This window comes from Phocoena phocoena, chromosome 6 (genome assembly GCF_963924675.1).
Source record: "Phocoena phocoena chromosome 6, mPhoPho1.1, whole genome shotgun sequence".
Lineage (NCBI taxonomy): Eukaryota > Metazoa > Chordata > Mammalia > Artiodactyla > Phocoenidae > Phocoena > Phocoena phocoena.
The window spans coordinates 105,004,567-105,030,948 of record NC_089224.1 but is presented as its reverse complement, the minus strand read 5'-3'; the positions used below and the strand labels follow the sequence as shown (position 1 = coordinate 105,030,948).

The following is a 26,382-nucleotide window of genomic DNA, read 5'->3' as shown; positions in this document are numbered from 1 at the left end:
GCAGGGGACATGGGTTCGTGCCTCAGTCCGGGAAGATCCCACATGCCGCAGAGCGGCTGGGCCCGTGATCCATGGCCGCTGAGCCTGTGCGTCCGGAGCCTGTGCTCTGCAGTGGGAGCGGCCGCGGCCGTGAGAGGCCCGCGTACAGCAAAAAAAAAAAAAAAAATATCATGAACTGAAAACACGAAGACTGTAACATGGTAGTGACTGTAAGCAACCAGTATGTCTACACAACTTCAGTTTCCAGGTCAGCTTGTATTTCAGTCTGCCTTGTTGACCTTATGAGTACACTCTTCTCATCTTGACATCATTAGCTAATATTCTAAAAATATGGTCACTTTGACTTATTCAGGAATGTGAAGCACATGCAGAAACTGGATTGCTAAAGTCAGATCAGAAGTGCTGTATACCAAGTAATGGTTCCCCACTCTGGAAGAGTGACATTTTTGGTATTTCACTTAGTTTTGAGATACATGTTCGGAAGTAAGAATGCTACATTATGTTTGTGCTAATGCTAATGCATGATACTGTTAGAAGATGAACTTTACCCCTAAGCTGACAGACCTTATAACAGGTATCAAAAATTAAAAGGATGCATGTATTATACAAGTAGAGTATGATTTTAGTTGGGCATGGTAGACTAGTATCTGTAGCTCTTAAACATGCCCCAGTCATTTATTTCATTGGTCTGGTGATCTGAGATCTGAATGGTTGACCCAGAGGTCAGTTTTCACATGAATGCTGTAGCTTCATCAAGAAGCCAACATCTCAATAATAGCACTGAGTGATGACTTAATAAAAGGTCCTATTCTCTATGTGTGCACAGAGTGGAACAGTTTCCCTAGAGCTGCTGCAAAGTGGTTTATATTTTTTAATCAAGAAGTCTATTTCACAAGTATACTTATATTTGTGGCTTGGAGGGTGAAGATCAGAATAACTTTCCCAACTATGATAATAATGGCTAACTCTATTTTCCCATCTTACAAGATGGCAGTGAAAAAGCTGAGAAGCCAGATACTAAAGAGAAAAAATGTGAAGCCAAGAAGGCTGATGTGTAGAGAACAAATGTATGGATACCAAGGGGGAAAGGGGTGGGGTGAGAGGAACTGGGAGACTGGGATTGACACGTATACATTATTGATACTATGTATAAATTAGACAACTGATGGGAACATACTGTATAGGTCAGGGAACTCTACCTAATGTACTGTGGTAACCTAAATGGGAGGGAAGTCCAAAAGGGAGGGTATATCTGTGTGTATATGGCTGTTTCATTTTGTTGTGCAGTGGAGGCTAACACAACATTGTAAAGCAACCATACTCCGATAAAAATTAAAAGAAAAAAAAAAAGGCTGATGCTGGTGACAGGGTTAAAAAGGTTAAGAAGGGGAAGCCCCACTGCAGCTGAAACCCTGTCTTGGTCAGAGGAATTGGCCAGTATTCCTGATTGGTTATGTATTCCAGAAAGGCCTTGTACAAGATGAAGTATTCAGCAGCTAAATCCAAGGTTGAAAAGAAAAAGGTGATGGTCCTTGCTACTGTCACAAAACCAGTTGGTGGTGACAAGAATGGTGGTACCCGAGTGGTTAACTTCGCAAAACGCCTAGGTATTATCCTACTGAAAATGTGCCTGGAAAGCTGTTAAGTCATGGCAAAAAACCCTTCAGTAAACGTGAGAAAACTGCATGCTGGCATCACTCCTGGGACCATTCTGATCTGCCTCACTGGGCGCCACGGAGGCAAGAGGGTCATCTTTCTGAAGCATCTGAGCAGTGGCTTGCTACTTGTGACTGGGCCTCTGTCCCTCAATCGAGTTCTCCGCAGAACACACCAGAAATTTGTCATTGCCACCTCTATCAAAATTGATATCAGTGGTGTGAAAAATCCTAGAACATCTCACTGATGCTTACTTCAAGAAGAAGAAGCTGTGTAAGCCCAAGCACCCAGAAGGTGAGATCTTCGACCCACAGAGAGAGAAATATGAGATTACAGAGCAGCGCAAGGTTGATCAGAAAGCTGTGGACTCACAAATTCTATAAAGAATCAAAGCTGCTCCTCAGCTCCAGGGCTACCTCCGCTCTGTGTTTGCCCTTACAAATGGAATTTATCCTCACAAAATAGTGTTCTAAACTTCTTACAAAGAACCTAATTGATTAACTGGTCCATCTAAAAAAAAAAAAAAAAAGGCTAACTTTTACTAAACATGTACTATGCACCAGGTGCTCTCTTGAGTGCTTTAAATTTTCTTTCATTTCATTTAATCCTCTCCGGAGCCCTGTGACATGTACATACTATTACTGTTGCCATTTTTAGATTGGGAAAATGCCAAAGCCTTTAGGAAAATGCCAAAGCCAAATTGTTTAAATCAGAGAGATATTACAGATATTACTCCCTTTACACAGCTTCTCCCTTCTGTAAAATGGGGGCTAGAGTGGGATGGAAGAGATTAGGGATGGTTTATAAGGTTTCTTCTAGTTAAAAAAAAAAAATCTAAGAATCTTGGCAACCTCTTAAGGGTTCCTCAAGTGTTAATGTTATATCCTCTGTATCCCCTAGTATACACAACTGCCAACTTTTGAAAAATTCATAGACTTTAGAGCTGAAAAAATACTAAGAAAATTGGCCAGACTTTCTCCTTTTACTGAAGAGAAAATGGAGCACAGAGGGAGTAGATCCCTTAGCATCACACAAATGGCTTATTAGTACCAGAGTAAGGCTAGTGTTCAGGTGTCTTGCCTCCCTAGTGTATCACTTTATTGATGTCTCAACGTTAGGAAATTGCTTTAACATCAGAGTTGGTATAGACGTTTTTATCTCTGTATAAAGAGTTAAGAGTTTGGAAATAGGAATTGATGTTTTACCCTTTCCAAACTTCATGATGAGTCAAGGAAAAGAAGGTTCTAAAAAGTAGCTTTTCAAATGTTGGACTTGCTTATTTCTATGATTTTTTTTTTTTTTTTTTGGCAGTGCCACGTGGCCCGTGGGATCTCAGTTCCCCGACCAGGGATCAGACCTGGGCCCTCGGCAGTGAAAGCTTGGAGTCTTAACCACTGGACTGCCAGGGAGTTCCCTATTTCTGTGATTTAAGGCCTTCCATTCCTTGCTAAACATGCTGAAAATTGGGAGCCAGCCAACAGGCACATGAGAAGATGCTCAGCATCGCTAATCATCAGGGAAATGCAAGTCAAAACTACAATGAAGCATCATCTCACACTTGTCAGGATGGCTGTCATCAAAAAGAACACAAATAACAAATGTTGGTGAGGATGTGGAGAAAAGGGTACCCTTGTACACTATTGGTGGGAGTGTAAACTGGTGTAGCCACTATGGAAAACAGTATGGAGGTTTCTCAAAAAACTAAAAACAGAACTACCATATGACCCAGCAGTTCGACTCCTGGCTATATATCCAAAAAAAAACCAGAAACACTAATTCGAAAATATGCATACACCCCAATGTTCATGGCAGCATTATTTACAATTGCCAAGATATGGAAGCTACCTAAGTGTCTGTCAACAGATGAATGGATAAAGATGATGTGGTAATATACATACAATGGAATACTACTCAACCATTAGAAAGAATGAAATTTTGCTGTTTGCAGCAACATGGATGGGCTTGGAGGTTATTATGCTAATTGAAATAAGTCAGACAGAGGAAGACAAATACAAAGTATTGTATGATATCACTTATATGTGGAATCTAAAAAAAATAGAACAAACTAGTGAATATAACAAAGAAGCAGACTCACAGATATAGAGAACAAACTAGTGGTTACCAGTGGGGAGAGGGATTGTAAGCATCTAGGGGTAGCCAGCTTTATTCATCTTTGTATCCCTTTTAACTTAGCATAGTGCCCTATATTGAAAATGCTAGGTAAATATTTATTGAGTTTAATTTTAGAACGTAGGAAAGTGTAGCATATAAGAAGCAGAAGGGGCTTCCCTGGTGGCGCAGTGGTTGAGAGTCCGCCTGCCGATGTAGGGGGCGCGGGTTCGTGCCCCGGTCCGGGAGGATCCCACATGCCGGCCACTGAGCGGCTGGGCCCGTGAGCCGTGGCCGCTGAGCGTGCGCGTCCAGAGCCTGTGCTCCGCAACGGGAGAGGCCACAGCAGTGAGAGGCCCGCGTACCGCAAAAAAAAAAAAAAAAAATAATAAGTAGCAGGAGTTTTTCACCCTTAATCCTGTTTGTGGAGTGTCTTTTGCATTTATGTGGTGCTCTAAACATATGTTGGTTTTTGCTCTTCTATCTTGACTCCAGTTCGAATAGTTAAAAAAAATTTCTTTTGGGGTTATTTCATAGATTGATAAACTAGCAACTAGCTTTGCTTCATATTTGAAAGATTCTGGGGTGGAAGTTTAAAGATGTTGTATCTTTTTGTTGCCACACAATGGATTTCTGAAGCTGAGACATGAGAGATGGTACTGAGCTTTAGCATTAATGGTTAACTAGTGTGTCAGAAAGATTAGTGCCCAGAATTACGTTTCTAATAAGAAGTACTTTAAAAGTCACTTAGAGAATGTCTGGGAGGTTTTTTTTTTTTTTCCTTCAGTTGAACTGGTCAATTTTAGAGAGTTAAGGTGAATCATTTTGTTCTTAGGCTTTTTCTTTTTTATTGAAGTAAAGTTTATTTACAATGTTGTGTTAATTACTGCTGTACAGCAAGTGATTCAGTTATACATATAGATATATACATACATTCTTTTTTAAAATATTTTTCATTGCTCTTAGGATTTTTAAAATGTGCATGTTTCTGTTTATAAAAACAATATATTTTCAATCAGAAAAGTTGAATGGAGAAAAAAAAAATCATCCTCAACAGATGGTTCTGAAATGACCTCGAAAGCTCTGTGACCACGGTCAAACAAACTCCTTTGTCTGTAGGACTCTTCTTCAGTTAGTCTTTGAAATGACAATGAGCAAAAAAAAAATCTCCTTCACTCTCCCTACTCCTGCTGGGAGTAACATATATTTTTCCAAAACAACCTAGTTCTTGTTTAATTACAATATTGCATTCATTCATTCATGTAAAGTTTTATACTTCGGTTTGATCTGGTTAGTGAAGTTACTCTAGCTGCTTCTGATTATCTTGGATTATTCAAGAGGAGGTTTATAATGGACTCATCTAAGGTGTGGTGTTTTTTTCTTGGGCTCTGAAGCCCTGCTTTTGTGGGAATGTCAGGGTTTGTTTTTTGAAATAACGTCAAGTTCCCATCTAGCTGTTGAAAAGCATGTACCTTGCAAAGGTGGGGTTTTATTAGCCCAACTGTTCTGAATAGAAGTTCTCTTGTTTTGACTTTTGTGGCTCTTTCCATGTAACAGAATACAATAATCTGTTTAAACCTATAAGATGGAGAAAGGAAGAATTCGTGTAAAGCATCACGCCAATGCTAGGCCTATAGTAAAGATTCAATAAATGGCAGCTGAGAGATTATTTTATACATTTTATTGTATGTGTGCATTTTGAAATTTCTTTAACCTCCAAGCTGAATGGAGAATTATCAACAATCTCTTTTGTTACTACAGAGATCCAGGAATTGTAAATGAAAAATGTCAGAGGCTCATCAGTATATGCAGTTTTCTGAGAAATGCCTGTACTATATTTCCATAGAAACACTAATGACCTCTGACTCATCAAACCGAATTGCCTTCCTAAACTGTTTTCACCTTCTGATTCTCTAGCCACAGCCTTGAAGGTTTGTACTGCTTTTATTTATTAAAATATCTTAAAATTGAAATGTCATAATCTTGAGCTGGCTTTTCTGCCTTCAGTATGGTTTCAAGGCTGCCATTACAAAGCTAGAAGGCTGAAAAACTGTATGAAAGGTGATGTAGGTTGATCAGATGGAACTTATTAATGTTTCCATAGAAATGTAGACACTTCTTGTAAGCAGCATTTAAGCTGAGCAAATATGTGGGCACAATAGGTTATATAATTGAGAATCTTTGGCTTCTCCTCCCCCCACCCTTTTTTTCTGCCCCTAGGACTTCATGTTAAAAAAATGACATTAGGGAAAGGGCTTTGTTTTTGTTGCAGTTTTTAAAATGTGACCTTGACATTTGTAGGTAGAGAAAGGGAAATATGACTTGTTCTGCCAGCCAGCTTTTGCTGTGCGGACTTGTGGTGCTGTCTCTGTATTCAAAAGCATTTTCTGTTATTCCTGAAATACAGTTTATCAGGTTGCCTGTGAGAAACAAATGCTAATGGCGCAAGTGGCATCCCACTCACTGGATAGAAAGGAAAGAGACAGATGTGAATTTAATGCTCAGCCAATCTAAAGAAAAGTGTTTCTGTATTTGCTTGGGTCTGGGGCTAAATTGTAGGCTGCAGACTGGACTGTAAGGCAGGCCATGGTTTAGCTAGCTAATGTTTGTTACCAAAAAAAAAAAAAAAAAAAAGCTACATTCCTTTTCAGCCGCTACCTAAGCCATTCTTTGTACCAAAAGCAGTATAGGAGATGGAGTTGGGAGGGGCCCTGAAAAATGGGAAGAGTTCCTAGAATTTCAGGAGCTGTGAATGGTTTGCCATGTGTATCTTGTCTACCCTCTCAGAGCGCTTTCCTCCCATCCCTTTAACCCTTATGCTTATAGTTACCTGGTTGAAATTTTAGAACCACTGTATTGAAGTTAGTCAGAGTTGGGCTGGTATTGACACACTTCCTAGGTGTATCCATGTATTTCCTTTCCTCAGTGACTGTTGCCTATAGAATAAAAGCCAAAAACTCCCCATGTATGGCAGTTAAAACCCTTTATGATATGGCCCTGGCTGGGGCTCCAGTCAAATCACATTACCAGGTAACACTGTTCACTTTCTCTGTTCATGCCTTTTACATGTGGTTTCCTCTGCATATGTTTCTCAAATAGCCCTGTTTGTCTGGTGAATGCTTATCCCTTGCACATGCCCCTGGCCCCATGGTTGCTGCTGTGTTCTCACTAATATTGATAGCGGCTCTTAAGCGCTTTCCACTGCCCTAAGTGTATCATTTCATTGAATCCTCACAACAGTCTACAGATGAGGAAATTGGCTCAGATAGGTGAAGTCACTTCCTAAGTTAACACAGTAGTAAGTGATGGTGCCAGGACTCAAACCTGTTCTGATAGCAAAATATATGCTCTTACTACTCTGCAGTGCTTCCCAGTTTCACCTTGTCTATCTGTCCCAATCTGTCCATCATTCACTCCCTACCATTAATTTTTTTAATGTTATTATCTATTTTACTATCTTTTTTTTTTGGGCCGCACCACATGGCATGTGGGATCTTAGTTCCCTAACCAGGTATTGAACCTGTGCCCCCTGCAGTGGAAGTGTGGAGTCCTAACCACTGGACCACCAGGGAAGTTCCTTCGCTGTCTTTATTTCATTTGGCTTTAATCTTTTCTTATTGTAGTAAAATATATATAACATAAAATTTACCATTTTAACCATTTTAAGTGTACAGTTCAGTGGCATTAAGTACATTCATATTGTTGTACTCTGTAGTTAATTTTTATTCTGTACCCCTCTGGACTATTCATTCTCTGACAGTAGGGTCATTCTCACTGATACCTGTATCTTCCAGGCCTAGGAGCTGCTACAGTGTGGGCAGGTACTTAATAACGTTAATTTGAGGAAGTAAGTGACTATATTTACTAGGCTGATGGAATTACTTTCTGATAACAACTGATAAACTTATGAATTGGTTAGTAAATAACACTAGCGTAAGCATTTCCATATTTCATTTACTTTAAAGCTGCAACAGAGTCTAAAAGTTGGCATAATACATTTAGAAGAGGGAGGACTTTTTTTCTAGTCTTATGTTTTCCATTATAATAGCCACTGGCCTTATGTGGCTACTTTAATTAATCAAAATTAAATTAAGTTAAAAATTCAGTTGCTCAGTCACACTAGTCACATTCTAAGTGCTTAATAGCCACATGTGGCTAGTGGCTACCATTTTGGATAATGAAGAGAGAGAACATTTCCATCATTGTAGGAATTTCAATTGGACATTGTTGGTCTAGACTTCGAAGGCAGAGAATACTGAAACTGTTATTTTCTCTTAGAACTTGATATTTTGGCAAGAACTTCATTGTGGTATCATGTGGTTTAGTACCATTGCTTTTTGGAGAAAGAAGTAGTTCCTCAACATTTACTGAGCATCCTTTCCTGGGATCCTGGGATATGCCTCAGCCTTGAGGCTGGAGATAGTTAGGGCTGAGACCAGATCTGACTGAAAGAAGGACACAGAGTTTCATTGGGAACCTAATTATGATCAGGGTCACAAAGTAGATGGGAAACTGACACAGATGACCAGAGCTGTTGGTCCAGAAAGTACCAGTGAATGACTCTTGTGTATCAGTACAAATCCTGGGTAAAGATTTTTAGCTTTTTTCTTAGGGAGTATGGAAAACAAAATTCTCTAAAACCTGAATTCACGGTCAGTAGCCCTGATGGTGATTTGGTGTGGGAAGCAGAGGGAATTGGGATCACAGAGTAGGGAACCTAATAAGGCAGAATAGTTTCAAAATCCTTCTAGATCCCTGACTTTCTTCTGGAAGCTCTGCTTCACTTCATATCTCACATTTTAAAGTACATGAAACTTGAATTGCAGTTGACTAGGTAAAATAATGTTATATATCATATTTAATTAAAACATTTAAACTAATGTTAATATGTGATTTCTGTTTTGGGGAAAGATGATATGTTTGATTAAAATTATAGAATTTTGCCTTTTAAGGGCCTCACCTTAATTTTGCCTTGTGGGCTTCAAAGTAGATTGGCAGAATCCTGACCAGGATCCAAGTCTCTATTGCACCATGCTGCCTTCCTACAGTCAAATTGAATGAAATTAAAACATTCCTAGAGTAACATTTAACTTGCTTTTGTAAAAAACACATTATAGATTACAATTAGCTAGTGTTTTAGACTTGAATTTGTTAAGTGGCATTACCCATAAGCTTTTATTTGTTCACATTTGGGAAAAAATTAGATACTCAAAGTTTATTTAAGATCCTGTTGTGGTAAATGTATAACTTTATAGCCAAAAATAGTAAATAAAGAAAAAAATCAATATTTTCAAAATCTATTACTGTAGCCAATCACAGATTAAGGAGTCACTGATCTTTTTGTTTTTGCCAAATTCTTTCCTATTGGAGAAAAGCTTGTCAACTGGATCTTCCTTTGTATTAAAGAAAATTCCTAAACTGAGAGCCATTTATTGATCTCTTGCCATAAAGTAGATTATTTATATATATTCACCAAATCTCACAACAGTTGAACAAGATGGTTATTTTTATCCCCATTTCAGGAAGTAGCTATAGGGTAGTTAATTAAACAAAAATAGTGGCAGATACGGGATTTGAATCCAACTCTAACTCAGACCCATGTCCTTTTCACTATGCATCTGCCTTTTAAGTTAAACCGTGGTAACAGAATATATATAAGCTTTGCACTAAATTTCAAATTGCTTATGAGCATGCTGAACCTATTGGTTCATTTTAGGAACCAATCTGTGTTTCTGTGTTTCTTGTCTCTCCCTTTTTAAAGCAATTTAAGTCACCAGCCAAAGACTCTGGATTTCTCAGAACATTTCCTAATCTGTTTAATGTGTTGTATTTTGTGAGGCAGAAGGTTTTGGAGTTATATTTGTGTATTTATGTGCCTTAGGAGTCTGCTTTTTACTGAACAATTCTGATATCCTTTGCCTCTGTGTTGAATTGAATTGAACACACATTGGGGTTACTTCTAGCAGTGGTTTGGATTCTTCTAGCTAGGAATCATTTTGCTAGCTGGATCTGGTTGCTGAGAATCTGGGTGAGACTGTTTGAGAACGGTAGCCAGATCTAGCCATTCCATTGACTTGTCAGGAGGTAGGATTAACATTGTTCTCCATATCTCCTCAAGCCTCCTGCATTAGTGATGAGCTGTAAAGCCAGAGACAACATTATTAGCCAGTGGTATCAGGACTGGATGGAGGGACTGTAGACATAGTTACTGAATTCCATAATCAGGGATCTTTGTGACCACTGGAGGAATTCGGTTTTTTTTTGTTGTTGTTGTTGTTTTTTAGGAATTCGTTTTAAGGCAAATATACAGAGTTCTTCTTTTCTCGGGGGGTAGCGAGAAAATTTATAGGCTCAAGATATTAAAAAAAGTTCAAGAATCACAGCAAGTAATTAAACTACATTGGTGATGTTAGGGGGCTCCATTCCAGGTCTTTGAGGATGGTGTCATTCATGAGTCAATAGTTAACCCTCCTATAATCTCCTCTTTGGTACCACAGATACAGCACTAGATTGGATGGACCCTTGGGGTTAGTTAGTAGTAGCTCACATATGTTGAGCTTTGACTTTGTCAAGTACTGTGTAAAGTCTTTACATGCGCTATCTCATTTAATCCTTTTAACAGACCTATAAGGTAAGTGCTGTTGTTAATCCCAGTTTATAGTAGGGTTAGGGTCAATCCTACTTGGGTCATATCAACTGAAAGTGTAAAAGGGATAAGTCTCCAAAGTAAAATCAGAATGCCATTAACCAGAAGGGGGGAGTGGTTGCTAGGCAGATAAAAGCAATAGATGTCCACTTTAACTATTTTTCATAGTATTTCTTTTTTTTTAGTCACCCTGTCTTTGTGTTTGATCTAGTTACTTTGAGTTCCGAATGTTGTTTTCAGAAAACGTGTTAGGCTTTGTCTTTTCTTGAGACTTCTGGTACAGCTTTTTCATTTTATGTCCAGAATCTGAGGTCCAGAATAGGGAGTGACTTGCCTAAAGTCATATGACTAAACTAAAAGTGGCTTGAACTATAACTTGCCCATTATACTATTCTGCCTTCCCATGTTTTTTGCCCTATTTTTGAGTCAATTTATGTTAAGTGAGTGTTTATTCTCAGTTTCATTTCTGGCAGGATGTTCAGTATTGGACCCATGTGTAATGAGTGATTTCCTCATTGCCTGGCATCTCTCCACAGCTTTTCTGATCCCCATGTGTTTAGGTAGAGACGGTTTAAAGTTGCTCTGAGGTGAGCCTTTTTAGGCATCTCATCCACTTTAGCAGCTTCCAAACTCTGGTTTTCCAGATCAGATTTCCTCATTCAGACATTCCACACACTTTTCAGGCTAGACTTAGATTTTCTGATCCTAGACTTAGATTTTCCTTCCCCTAGACTGTGATCTAGAGGCAGGGTTGTGTTTTCTGTTTAGTTCATCATGCATTTGAGCACCTTACTTAACGTATCGGCAACTGTTTCGGGCATAGAAGCAGCTCTGCAGATGGATATGGCACTGTCCCTACCCTTGAAGAGCTCACTGTCTAGTGGAGGAGGCAGTTATTTAAGTTATGAATGCAGGAGAGGCCTCTTCTGTTTTCCACGTTTCATAGTTGTCATATTTGAGCTGGGTCTTGAAGGATGATGAATAGTTCTTTACCAAGAAGGACTGTGGCTTGTTTGGTGAATGCCCAGGATTGCAAGGACTTTAAAAGTGGTGTTTAAACAGTCTGCTTGCTGTTTGAATCCTTCTTCTCCCCATGACGCTCAGTTGCTCTTTTGGCTTCTGATTGCCTGGCTCTGATGACAGAAAATGTTCTTATATTCCTCTAGTCCTAGTTTTGCTCCATTGTTTTTGAATTTACCATTGAGATACTACAGTTGATATTTATTGAACATCTGCTTTGTACTAGGCTTGTGAGACATAATGGGGTTACAGCTGTGAACAAGACAGGCCAGGTCCCTTCCCCTGGGGTGCTGGAACACTGTTAGTGGAACAGTCTAATAGTGGCATGAGACATTGAGCCAATAATTCCTTGCTGATGAGTGCACAAAACATTATAGATAATTATAACGGGGCTTTGACCTTGTGTATGAGACAAGGATAAGGGAGGCAAGAAAAAGCTTTTCTGAGAATGAGTAGAAGGCAAACTGGAGAGAGTAAGCAGTCATTCCAGGAAAATAGAACTTTCATCACCTGTGTATATAGAACACCTACTGGGTGTTTGCCACTCACTGTGCTTGATTTTTCTCTTCAGTGTGATAGTTACACACCAATCAGAAAGATGTAGCTCAGATTTTTTGGGCCTGAAATGTGCTTTGAGAGGTATTTATTCCAACTTGAATAGCATATTTATTAATGGAAGAATTGCTCCCATTTGTGTGTATAGGTAAAATTCTTAAGCAACTGTGAAAATTTTAAGTAAAATTATCCTGTTGGATATTTTATAAGTTCATATTTTGTATATTTTGCTTTCTTTTGGAAAATAATTCATTGATAACATAGTAGAACATGACGAGTATTAAGTACACTGTAATTTTATTATGAACTTTTTATAGCTAACTTTGGCATGCTTACTCATAATTACTTGTGCTGTTGTTTATGGAGCTCCTCTGTGCCAGGGACTGTGCTAAATAAGCATTTTATATCAGTGTCTCACTTAATCCTCATTACTATCCATGATAAGTGCTGTTACTATCTCCATTTTTTTATATAAAGATGATGAAATGGAGGCTCAAAGAAGGATGTAGAGTAGCTAAATGTTATAGAGCTAGGATTCAAATCCAGATTTGACATCTGAGTCTGGATTTTTTTTCCCCGCTATATGATACTTGATTTTTCATATTTGGAGGCACCTTGGAGTAATTCATGAATTGTAATCTTTTTTTCCTGTTGTTTTCTCTTTAGGTTTTTGTCAGGACGAACTGGCAGAGCTTGACCCAAGCACTAGTAAGTTCTGAATGTTCCCCAGTGTTCATGTGTAAGAAAAGTGTATGTGTGTGTACTTTGAAATGTATAACTTAAGATGACATTTATAAACCTATTGACAGATTTTTTTTTTTTTTTTTTTTTTGTGGTACGCGGGCCTCTCACTGTTGTGGCCTCTCCCGTTGCGGAGCACAGGCTCCGGACGCGCAGGCCCAGCGGCTATGGCTCACGGGCGCAGCCGCTCCGCGGCACGTGGGATCCTCCCAGACCGGGGTACGAACCCCTGTCCCCTGCATCGGCAGGCTGACTCTCAACCACTGCACCACCAGGGAAGCCCTATTTACAGATTTTATTTCACTTTAATTTATGATTATGGGGAGGGCATTCTCTCTTTTCTAGTTATGTTTTCTTCTTCTTCTCCTCATGTTATTTGGTGGCCAGAGTCTAGCCATTTAATAGAAAATTCTTTGCTGAAAATTTCTGTTTAATACTAGTTTCTTGTTCTCCATCATCCATGAAACCACCACCAACAAAAATTGTGCTTTCATTTATGCACACATACAACCATATACCCACAACCACTTTTTAAAATGTTGACATAATTTTGATATAATTTATTTCAAAGAAGGATTATGTAAAGGTTTAGATATTTATGGTTGATAACCTTCATGCCACAGTTTAATTTCTAAAGCATCTTCAACTACATTCTTAAGTTTAAGTTATGAGAATGACCATTTCAAAGTCTAATTAAATGATGCTTTTCAGGACTATATAAGTCTTGATCATAGATAATCATCTGTGTTTATAGTGCTCTCATAATGTGGCATACACCATTCCAGGATATGGAGAATATTCAGTGTATACATACCTTATTTTGCTATAATACCAAAAGGTCGAATGATACTTTAGATTGAGACTCCATGAGATGATTTAGAGTTATTTTTTCTAGTTCTTGTACTTGTTAGGGTCATGGGGCTGGTTATTGGTCACCATTCTGCTGTTGAGGTAAGCGATAAAGTTCACCTTCTCACCATCCTGACTAATATCAGCTGTGGACATTCTCATATTATCCTCACACACCTTAATAGTATAAACATTCATGTTTGTTCAACTAACTTATTAATTACAAGATAAAATAAGTCTCATAATGCTTATCAAACACCAGGGAAATAGATTTGTCTTTCTACAAGTCATAAAGTTCAGAATCCGCTTTGTAGGTAATATAGGCTCAGTTTACCCCACCTTCCTACCTAACATCCCATTACCTGTGAGTGAACACACTATTTTCACTGTCTTTCTCTTAATGAATAGCCGTCATTTAGGAGGAGGAAAAGGTAAATTCTCGAGTCATGGTCTTCTCATAGAAGCATTTTTGAACACTAGGAAGGATATTGACATGCCCTGTGATCTTTCAGATAGAAGTACACATAAAACAAGCCAGATAATTGAGAACTCAGTTTAACATTGAATGTTCTCTGCAACAGGCCCAGTTCTAGGCTCCAGGGATACACAAATAAATAAATCTATGTCCTGCCCTAATTTATTAATAGTCTATTGGAAAATATTTCCTTGTCTGGAATTATTTCAAAATACACTTTTTTAAACCTCTAATTTAGCACATAGTATCCAAATTTATTCTTTTTTTCTGCATTTAGTAGCAATTGAAAATACTCATGCCCATCTTCTAGGAAAGGCACTTGATATTCTTATGAAGATTATTTTTGGATTATTGTTCTTTCTGGGCCAAGTAATTCTAACTCATTTAACATTTCTGCATAGACTCTCTAGCTAGATATTGTGCTTTATATACCTCTCCATTCCATGAGAATGAACAGATACTGAATCATAATTTTATATATCAATATAGAATGGGAATTACCTAAAAAAATCATTTTTCTTTTAAAAGTCCTACTTAGCTTATGTGGCCAATATTTTCAATAGTCCCCATGTTATTTTTGTGAAGTTAGTATTTTTGGTCTTTCTCTTTGAAGAAATACATAAAGATCTGACATTATAATAATGAATGGGAAGAAACAAAAGTTTATCATCTGTGCTGAGTCAATCTTGGGGTTCAATTGAGCATGCTCAGTCCTACCAAGTCATAGCACACCTCAAGATTGAAATGGGCTGTACACATGTGTTGTGTAAAGTTGGTTATGGTTGTTGATACTACAAATTCCATGGCTTCTGATTGGGAAGGAATAATATCTATGTTAATATTTCACAACTTCTGCACATTAGATGGAGAATAATAGGGTTTTCTTTGTGATGCATCTTTGGAATTTAGAGGCTCCAATGTCTCCCTTACCCCCCAAATTCCTGATAAGGAAGGCCTACTCATATTTGCTTATTTTGGACCAGGAAATACCATTGTTGCTGATTTCCCATTTTGCTTGGCAGTGGTTGTAGACACCAGATTTGGGGCAACATGTTGGAACTGGATGAGGAAAGACTGACTTTGTAAAATTTGTATAGCCTTTTTTTTCCCCCTACATTTTTTGTGATAGACCATATGGGTAGCATGCTCTGGCTGCCTTCCTATGATTCCTGGGCTTCCTGGAGTCCAATGTTACAGCACAGGTTCAGGCTAAGTTCATTTCTACAAGAAGCATCTCTGTACCCTGCCTATTAGCATAAGGGAAGGGCAGTCAGAGGTCAAGAGAAGTTCAAAACAGCATAACCTTTCTGTGCTTCTGTTTCCAAATAACCCCAGTCTGCCCTGCTCCCCAAGTTTTTTCCTCAGCCATCGTGCTTACCGTGTAGTTGTAAAACTCAAGAGAACAAGGACTGACTTGATGTAAGGGAAGTTAGAGAATAGAAGTCATTGTTTCTTAAAACAGGAGAAATAATTGATTTATGTTTGGGGACCAATTAGGCTATAACACAAGAACAGTAAAGGGACCTATGACTTCAGGACAGTTACTTGCTCTGATTTCTGTCCCACAGACAAGGGGCTCCCCAATAAAGGCTGTCGGCTATCTAGGCTAAATTATTAATTCCTTTCATGCCTCTCAGGGCTTGTAAACAGCACATAATACAGGAAAACAATTGATACTGTTCAGTTATTGGCCAGATAGAGGGTCAAAGGGTAAATAGTTGGATTAGCAACAGCTGTTCTTCCTCCCTAGTCAGACTTTTGTCCCTTACTCTATTTCAGCAAAACCATTCCTGGGTTCTTGCCTCTAAATAGTTTAATCCATTTCTCTTCTTGTAAAATAATCCTACAAATAATTAGAGAATAAACACTGACCGAAATTGAAAATACTCGTATTTTAATTCAGTTTCCAAATTTGAAGATGAGCATTCTTTTTGGTATGTACTGACTATGTTGTTTCGTGTTTAAAGGGTATTATGCCAAGGAAAGTAACTACTTGAAGTTTAGACAGATTAGAAGCTTTTTAGCTGTTTATACCAACTGCTTGAGGATTTTCGTGCAGCTTGATTAAAAGAAAAAAATTGCCTTTGTTTAAACTGATGGTAGGATAATGCGTGTTCATTGTGGAAAACACTAAAAGAAAACTATAAACACCCCTAACCCCACCACCTGGAAATAACCATTGTTTCTTATTTGAGAATATGTCCTTCCAGTTTGTGTCTGAGCTTATTTTTTACGTGGTTAGAAATCATATATACAATTTGTATGCTGTTTATTGCTCCCCCACTCAACATTACATTGGGAACACTGTCCCAAGTCATGAAACAGTTTTCATAAATATTTTTAATGGCAAGATAATATTTCATTGTAAGTGAATATGTTTACCATGGTTTATTTAACCATTTACCTATTGTTGGGCATTTAGGTTGTTTGCAGTTTTTGCTACATTATAAATAGTGCCACAGTGAACATAGTTTTTTTTTTTTTTTTTTTTGCGATACGCGGGCCTCTGACTGCTGTGGCCTCTCCCGTTGCAGAGCACAGGCTCCGGACGCGCAGACTCAGCGGCCATGGCTCACGGGCCCAGCCGCTCCGCGGCATGTGGGATCTTCCCGGATCGGGGCACGAACCCGTGTCCCCTGCATCGACAGGCGGACCCTCAACCCTGCGCCAACCAGGGAAGCCTGTGAACATAGTTTTATATAAATTTTTTGTCTGCATTTCAAGTGAGCCATTTAGCTTCTTATATAAGCCAAAACTCTTCTGAATTAAGAGCATGGACTCTGGCTCAAGATTGCTTGAGTTCAACTTGGCTTCAGTATTTACTAGCTCTGTAATCTTGGCTAAGTTATTTAACCTCTCTGTGCCTTAGTATTCTCATCTGTTAAATGGGGACAATAAAAAAGTACTTCTACTTCACAAGGCTATTGTGGAGATTAAAGGAAGTAATATATGCATTTGGAATAATGCTTGGCAAATGGTAAACAGTATTAAGTGTATGCTATTCTAGCCTATGTAGCATAATGTTGAAATTCTCAGTCTTTCTGTACCTAACGACTGTTGTAACCACTTTATTCAATTAAACTATCCTCTGTTGCCTAATGACACAAAGATAAATCATTCCAGATGTTAGCAGGTGTAAGTTACTGCTTCAAGTAAATAGTTCCCTCAAAGGAGTGGAGCTCACGTACTGCTGGCCAAGACTGTTCTTACCATCTGGTTGACTGTTAGGGTGTTTTGGGCCCCTTCGCCCAACCAGCAGCAGGTAACCAAAACGACCATCTGCCAACCCATTTATTTAACCTCTTAGGAAACTAAAGGAGTTAACCCTCTGCTTATTTAAAATAAATACTCAGATTATGCACTTTCTCTTTGGTCAGTAGCAAGGTCTTAGAGAGAGCATGCTGAGGAAGAAATTTGTGTAATTAAAGATGTGCCATTACCATTTAATTTAATTTATTTATAAATCCTATGGTACTTTTTTAAAATTAATTATTTTTTTTGGCTGCATTGGGTCTTTGTTGCTGCGTGTGGGCTTTCTCTAGCTGCAGCGGGTAGGGGCTACTCTTCGTTGCAGTGCACGGGCTTCTCATTGCAGTGGCTTCTCGTTGCAGAGCATGGGCTCTAGGTGCACGGGCTTCAGTAGTTATGGCTCACGGGCTTCAGTAGTTGTGGCTCACGGGCTCTAGAGTGCAGACTCGGTAGTTGTGGCACACAGGCTTAGTTGCTTTTCGGCATGTGGGATCTTCCTGGACCAGGGCTTGAACCCATTTCCCCGGAATTGGCAGGCGGATTCTCAACTACTGTGCCACCAGGGAAGTCCCTACCATTTTTAAAAGACTGCATACTTGGGATTCTTGCTGACTCAGACTTTTATATATATATATATATATATATATATATATATATATATATACACACATATGTATATATTTTCCCCTACTGAGCAAAGAGCTGGATAAATGAGCATTTTAGAAGACTTGAAAGTTAAATTAATCTTTGCCCTCTGTTGCCATACTGATAGATGCCCACCAGGCAGAGATCCATGAGTGATGTGGGATGAACAGGCAATTTAAAAAACAGCTTCAGAATAAGACAGCCTAACATCACTAGTTTGCTCTGGCTTTGCATTCATCTGTCAAGTGTTTTGGGATCCCAAGGAGACTTTTTGTGGATCCTTCAAGCTATAAAAGAGAAATGTACATCTCAGCTAGAGTTACCCATAGGTTCATTCCAAAATTCCAACATTCTGTACCATGTCATATGGGTCTATTCCTAGTTGTCAAACTATATGTCACAATTTTTTTTTTTTTTTTTTGGTACGTGGGCCTCTCACTGTTGTGGCCTCTCCCATTGCGGAGCACAGGCTCCGGATGTGCAGGCTCAGCGGCCGTGGCTCACGGGCCCAGCCGCTCCGCAGCATGTAGGATCTTCCCGGACCGGGGCACGAACCCACGTCCCCTGCATTGGCAGGTGGACTCTCAACCACTGCGCCACCAGGGAAGCCCTATATGTCACAATTTTTAATCTCAGAAAACAGTTTATATAAACCCAAGTGTGGTCTGCAGATAATGAACTTAAGGTTGAGTGTTAGAGATCAAAGAAAATTAACATTTATTGAGTATTCCTTATGTGCTAGGTACTTTGAACATATTCAGTGGGAGTGAGAAGGGTTGGTTATAGCGTATAAAATATCTAAATTTAAGTTTGACTTTGCAATACCTAGTCCGCTGTTTCCTTCCCTCCCCATTTCTCTTTTTCCCTTTGATGTGTGTGCCAAGCCTAAGACTCAGTTCCTGCCCTCAAGGGACTCTGGTTTAGTCAGGAACGACAGACACAAAATTTGATGATATGTGGCTTTTACTACATAATAGTAGTTAGTAATAATAATAATGGCTAATATTTATTACACATTAAATGCTTCATGTGCATTTTTCATTAAGCACTCATAAAGCCTGTTTGAAAAGATACTGTTCCTATCCTAACAGATGAGACTGCTAAGGCCTGGAGAGGTTAAATGACTCACCCCAGAGTACACAGTGGAGAAACATCTGGGACTTCAGAGCTGCTGTTTTAATGAATCTTCTATCCTGTTTCTAGCTCTCTTGACTGTGGCAAGTCTCAGATGCTAATGGAAGAGTTTAAGGCAGTATAAGGATTTATAACATATATAATGGGGCCTTTTATGTACAGAAGGAAGACTATTTTCTAAGTGTCATTTGGGCTCTTTTGCATATATTAGAGTTATTTTGGATGTAAAGTAGAGTAATTCACTATGGAATAGGTTCCCAAAGAGATTTCTTCTGAGGTTCAGGATTATTCCACTATGTATTATCAAACAGGTTCTTTCCTGAAACAAATGAAGATAAGATAAGTTCCCTTGGTTTTCCCCTTTATGTCACCTTTCCTTCACAACATTCTGTTTGTGATATTGGTATTTCACATTCATAACAGTTCCAAGAGCCTTGCTTCCAAAGCTTCAGCTGAATCTGCTAGATCACTGCAAGATCACGTCGCCTGAATGTGGCCTTTTGCTGGGGAGTCCCTTTCTGATAAGAATTCTTTTGAACAGGGTGGGGGTGGGATGAGATCCAGAGTTTAGGCTGAGCTTCATCCCCTTGACCTTTGCCCCTATTTCAGAGTTTATACTGACTTGATAGAGACTCCCTATGGAGCCAAGAGTTTAGGACTTGTTTACAATTGATGAAAAGATAGTTGCATTCAAAGGCTCTTGTTGGATCCTTGGATAGTCATGGATCTCTGCCATTATCTATGGTGGGTTCAGGGAATGCTTGAACATCTGGGTCTGGAGATATGTAATGGATGACTAAGAAGGAATGAGAAGAAACTCTGAAATTAGATAGGTTGCTGAAATTATTTCTGTGGGAGCAGTATTGCAGTAATATTTTGAGAGCAGAGAAGGATTCCTATAAACCTGTGCTTTATTTCATTTTTTTAAAAAAGCTGAAAGTGGTTGTTTAAATTCAGCGTATGATAACAAAGGGAGATGTGTGGGAATTCTGTTCCTTTTCTGATGTCTCACCAAGAAGAAAATTTGCTGTGTTAGGCAAATGTATTAGGTAGTGGAGGGAAACCCTGGATTATTAAAGCCACCCTCTTCAGAGTTATACATAGTTTTACAAATTGGTGTTTTCTCTCAAAATCTTGGGGTTCTTTAAGTATGTTGAGGAGAGTATAGTAATTCAGTCCCAAGTGAGTCTTCGTAAGCCTTTTCTGGGCATACAGGTCAGTTAAGACTCTTAGCTTCTGTATCTGAAGTTACATATCTTTTTTTTGTTGGTCCAGTATTTGTTGTTGTAGATTTGAATCTGAAAGAAAAGATAAGCATCTTTCTTTGAAGGGTGCTGACAGTATGAACCAAAATTGAATAGATATATCCTCTGTTGGTAAGCATAGGAAAAGATAAACTGCATGAATAATAAGATTCACAGTGAAAATAGTGTTATATCATTTTCACCGTAGCACAAAATTCCATGTGCTAAATGTAGTCTGGCTTATAGATGTGTTTTGTTTGACTAACTGGATGTTTAAATAAAAGCATGTTAGTTGTCAACATTTAAAACCTGCAAGAGTTTCATAAAATTTTCCATTTCTGGCCTTCTTGATAAATTGGGTGGTCCAGCACTGGGCCTGGATTTCTGTTGATACATGGCATCTGTTGGCTGGAACAGAGTAGTGGCTGCCCTCTTTATTTTTTTATTTTTATTTTTTTAAACATCTTTATTGGGGTATAATTGCTTTACAATGGTGTTAGTTTCTGCTTTATAACAAAGTGAATCAGTTATACATATACATATGTTCCCATATCTCTTCCCTCTTGTGTCTCCCTCCCTCCCACCCTCCCTATCCCACCCTTCCCAGCGGTCACAAAGCACTGAATCGTTATCCCTGTGCCATGCGGCTGCTTCCCACTAGCTGTCTACCTTACGTTTGTTAGTGTATATATGTCCATGCCTCTCTCTCGCCCTGTCACAGCTCACCCTTCCCCCTCCCCGTATCCTCAAGTCCGTTCTCCAGTAGGTCTGTGTCTTTATTCCTGTCTTAACCCTAGGTTCTTCATGACATTTTTTTCTTAAATTCCATATATATGTGTTAGCATACAGTATTTGTCTTTCTATTTCTGACTGACTTCACTCTGTATGACAGACTCTAGGTCTATCCACCTCCTTACAAATAGCTCAATTTCGTTTCTTTTTATGGCTGAGTAATATTCCATTGTATATATGTGTGGTTGCCCTCTTTAAATGAGCATGCACACTCAGGTTTGTCACAAACCCACATGGCCTCCTTCGTCCATTTATGTTTCCTTCCAGTCTTCTCTAGGCATTTGAGTTTGCAGTTCCTACATTAAAAAATGATAATTAACAGTGCAGATGAAGGTGTGGGAAAATGGGAAGTCTGTGAGTATAATCTAACAATATCTGTCAACACTAAAAATGTTCGGGTTTATTCTTGCAGATTTAGCAGTTTAAAATTAAAATTTTTTAAATTTAAATTTGCAGATTTAGCAGTTAGTACATCTGGGTATTTATCCTATAAGAAATGAAAGGTGTGCAAAATGTATATTCTCAGATACTCTTTTCAGCATTTATAATAGCAAAAAAGGAACAGCTCAAAAGTTTAATAGGGGACTAAAATGGTTTGTAGTTATCCATGTAATGGAATACTATAGAATCATTTAGGAGAAGGTAAATTTTAGTCTGGAAGAAGATACACTGAACAGTTAACAGTGATATCTTTGGGCAGGTGGTATCACAGAGTAACTCACTATTTCTGTTTTAATTTTTATAAATTAATTTATTGGCCACACTGCAGCTTGTGGGATCTTAGTTCCCTGACCACGGACTGAACCTGGGCCCCCGGCAGTGGAGGTGCAGTGTCCTAACTACTGGACCACCAGGTTTTACCCCTTAATTTTTTTTTAACAAGGCTCTTGTATTAAGAAATGAGATATATTTTTTTAAAAATCTGTGGCTCTCATTTCAGCTGCCAAGCTTCCAAGCTATTCTGTCAGATCGAGTCACCCAGGCTACAGCTTCCCATTTAGATGATAGATTTTACATTCACAATTCTCTTACCTTGAAATTGCTCTAAGGAATAGGAACCTGTATCCTCAAGTATCAGGAACCATCTTGAAGCCAAAAAAGAGGATAAAAGCTTAGAGCAGCATTTTCAGGCTTCTGCTTGCAGCCCTGCCTCCATTCACTAATCAAGCTATCAGAATTGGCCTCCTTTTTACCCTGCTATCAAGAATGTAGGGAGCCTTAAGTAAGCTTCTCGTATGAATTGTGCTGTCCTGGCAGTTGCAGGTCATGTTGCTGAAAGTGACCCTAATGGACACGGTGTGGTGCAGTGGAAAGAACATGAGAGTTTGCATCTTGGCTTTTGCCAGTCCTTGCTAAGTGACCATAGGCAACCTGTGAAGGTCAGTTTCTTCATAAAACAGCAATAATCTCTATTAGGGGTTGTTTTTAAAAATAAGTTAGATAGTATATGTGAATTGCCAAGTATTTAGCTGCTCTAGTTGTTACTGCATGTTTCTTCGTTGCTGAAATATATGATGAAGGGTTTCTAACTTTTTGGGCTAATATTTAATGAGCATTTACTGTATGCTAATGGTTTTAAAACATTGTCTCCTTTATTCTTTCAACTCTGTGAAGTTGTTCTCAACTCTTGCTCTCCCCATTTTACAGATAAGGAAACTGACAGTTTAACACTTGGCTAAGGTCGCAGAGCTGTTAAGTGGCAGAGCTGAAGCCTGTGTGATTCCAAAGCCAGTGTACTTTTTATCTTTTTAAAATAGTGGTATCTGGCTTCCCTGGTGGCGCAGTGGTTGAGAGTCCGCCTGCCGATGCAGGGGACACAGGTTCATGCCCCGGTCCTGGAAGATCCCACATGCCGCCGAGCGGCTGGGCCCGTGAGCCATGGCCACTGAGCCTGCGCGTCCGGAGCCTGTGCTCCGCAGCGAGAGAGGCCGCGACAGTGAGAGGCCCGCGTACTGCAAAAAAAAAAAAAAAAAAAAAAGTGGTATGCTTTACGTACAGTGAAACACATAGATATTAAGTGTAACATTCAAGCAGTTTTCACAAATGCATGTACCCTTGTAATTCATGTTTCATCAAGATACAGAACACTGCCATCCCTTCAGAAAATTTCCTTATGCTTTTTCTCAGTTGATCCCACTATTCTGCCCCAAGAAGCAATAACTTCGGATTTCTGTCATGATAGATTAGTTTGTTCTGACATGTCTTATAGATGGAATCATACAACAGGTGCTTTATTGTGTCTAGTGTTTTTCAGCATAATGTTTGAGACTCATCCATGTTGTTGCAGGTGTTAGTAATTCATTTCTTTTAATATGAGTAGTATTCAATTGACTGTATCATAGTTGATCTATTCATCTGTTGATACCCGGGCTATTTCTAGTTTTGTACTATTATGATAAAGCAGCTATGAAAATTCTTGTACAAGGTTTTTGTGGATATATTTTAATTTCTCTAAACGTATCTAGGAATTGTTGGGTCAGATGGTAGATGTATGTTAAACTTTTTATGAAATTGCCAGTTTTCCAAATGGTACATTTTACAATTCCAGTACTATGATTTTTAATAGTTCGACATCCTTGTAAGCGTTTGGTGTTGTCAACTTTTAAATTTTAGTTATTCTAGTGAGCAGGTAATGGGACCGATGTGGTTTTAATTTGCATTTCCCTGATGACTATTTATATTGATTATCTTTTCATACCCTTATTGGCCATTCATATTTTGTCTTTTAGAAGTGTCTATTCAAAGTCTTTTGATAATTAAAAAAAATTGTGGGTATTTTTTATTATGATACAAGTTGTGGGTATTTTTTATTATGATACAAGTCCTTCATCATATATGTATGTTGTGAATATTTTCTCCCAATCTGTGCTTTCTCTTCTACTTTATTGACATGATTTTTGATTAACAGAAGTTTTACATTTTTATGAAGTTCTATTTATTAATTTTTTCTTTTATGATTAATTCTTTCTGTATCCTCCCTAAGAAATCTTGGCCTAACCTGAGGTCGCAAAGGTATTATTTTATGTTTTCTACTAGAAACTTTATGGTTTAGCTTTATTCAAGTTAATTTTTTTTGTATGGTGTAAGATAGGAATCAGAGTCTTTTTATATGAATAGTTATTTGTTTCAGCACTATTTGTTGACAAGACTTTCCTCATTAAATTTTTGATGCACTTGCTGAAAAATAATTTGATCTTTATATGTATGATCTACTTGTAGACTCTGTTTTCTTCCATTAACCTACTTATGTGTTCACTAATACCACAATGTTTTGAATACTATAGTTGTATAGTAAATCTTGAAATCGGATGGCGTTAGTTCTCCAACTCCATTCTTCCTTTTCAAAGTTGTTTGAGCTGTTTTGGCTATTCTAGGGTTTTGTTTGGTTTTGTTTTAATTTCGTTTTACATTTTAGAATCAGCTCATCCAAAAAATTTTTTTTAAGTGAAAGCCTGCTGGGATTTGATTGGATTTCATTGATTTTATCAATTTGGGTAGAGTTGTCATTTTAGAATTGAGTCTTCTAATCTATGAATGCAGTATATTTTCCCACTTATTTAGAACTTTATTTTTTCTCAGTGATGTTTTTGAAAGATTAGTGTTGAGATCTTGTGCAGCTTTCTTTAAATTTATCCTTAAGTAGTATGTTTTTTTAATGCTGTAGTAAATGGTATTATTTTAAAATTTTATTTTCCAATTGTTTGTTGCTAGTATATAGAAATGCCGTTGATTTTTGTATATTGTGATTGTATTATACGACATTGTTACATTTGTTTACTAGTTCTAGTAACTTTTAAAAATAAATTCTTTGGGACTTTTTATGTGTACCGCTATGAATAAAGACAATTTCACTTCTTCCTTTTTAATGTTTATGACTTTTAGTTTTCTTACCTTATGGCATTGGCTAAGATTTGCAGTCCAACAGTAGATAAAAATGTTGAGGATGACATTCTTTTTTTTTTTAATTTTTAAAATTTATTATTTATAAGTTTTTAAAAATTTATTTAATTTTGGCTGTGTTGGGTCTTTGTTGCTGTGCGCGGTCTTTCTCTAGTTGTGGCGAGCAGGGGCTACTCTTTGTTGCGGTGTGCAGGCTTCTCATTGCGGTGGCTTCTCTTGTTGTGGAGCACGGGCTCTAGGCACGCGGGCCTCAGTAGTTGTGGCATGTGGGCTCAGTAGTTGTGGCTCACGGGCTCTAGAGTGCAGGCTCAGTAGTTGTGGTGCACGGGCTTAGTTGCTCTGCAGCATGTGGGATCTTCCCGGACCAGGGCTCAAACCCGTGTCCCCTGCATTGGCAGGCGGATTCTTAGCCACTGTGCCCAGGGAAGCCCGAGGATGACATTCTTGTTTTTGATCTTAGAGGGAAAGAGTTCAGTATTTCACTATCAAGTGTATGATGTTAGCTATAGTTTTTTTCTTATTATTTATTTTAAAAAATTGTGGTGAAATATACAGACCAAAACATTTATTATCTTAACCATTTTTTAAGTGTACGGTTTAGTGCCGTTAAGTACCACACTAGTATTGTTATGAAACCATCACCACCATCCATCCATAGAACTCTTCCTATCTTGCAAAAATGAACCTGTAACCATTAACAGTATTTCCCCATTCTCCAGACTCCGGCATCCACCATTCTACTTTCTGTCTCTATGAATGTGACTAATCTAGGTATCTCATGTAAGTGGAGTCATGCTGTATTTGTCCCTTTGTGGCTGACTTCTTTCACTTAGCATACTGTTTTCAAGGTTGATCCATGTTGTAGCGTGTCAGAATTTCCTTCCTTTTTGAGACAGACTAATATTCCATTGTTTGTTATATACCACATTTTGTCTATCCATACATCTGTTGATGGATATTTGGGTTGCTTATAGCTTTTAGCTATTGTGAACGTTGTGAATAATGCTGCTATGAATATTGAGTGTACAAATAGTTTTTCAAGTCCCTATTTTCAGTTCTTTTGGGTATATAGCCAGAACTGGAATTGCTGGATCATATGGTAATTCTATTTTTAATTTTTTGAGGAACCACCATACTGTTTTCCACAGCAGCTGTATCATTTTACAGTCCCATGCAGCAGTGTACAGGGGTTCTGATTTTTCTGCGTCCTCCTGTTTTCTGTGTTTTTGATAGTATCACACACACCCAATAGTATCTCATTGTGGTTTTGATTTGTATTTTCCTAATGATTAATGCTGTTGAACATATTTTCATGTACTTATTGGCCATTTGTATATCATCTTTGGAGAAGTACCTATTTAAGTCTT

At 38.3% G+C, this 26,382-nt stretch overlaps 1 protein-coding gene and 1 pseudogene across 4 annotated transcripts in view; both read left to right on the top strand.

The window, feature by feature from the left end:
- NR6A1 (nuclear receptor subfamily 6 group A member 1) overlaps window positions 1-26,382 on the top strand; it is a 204,704-nt gene that overhangs the window by 16,390 nt on the left and 161,932 nt on the right. For all 4 annotated transcript variants that reach the window (XM_065878578.1, XM_065878580.1, XM_065878579.1 and 1 more), the window contains exon 2: window positions 12,653-12,694. In XM_065878578.1, the coding sequence (XP_065734650.1) occupies window positions 12,653-12,694 (42 nt within the window). The remainder of the gene's footprint in view (window positions 1-12,652; window positions 12,695-26,382) is intronic.
- On the top strand, window positions 1,454-2,129 carry LOC136124365 (large ribosomal subunit protein eL6 pseudogene; annotated as a pseudogene).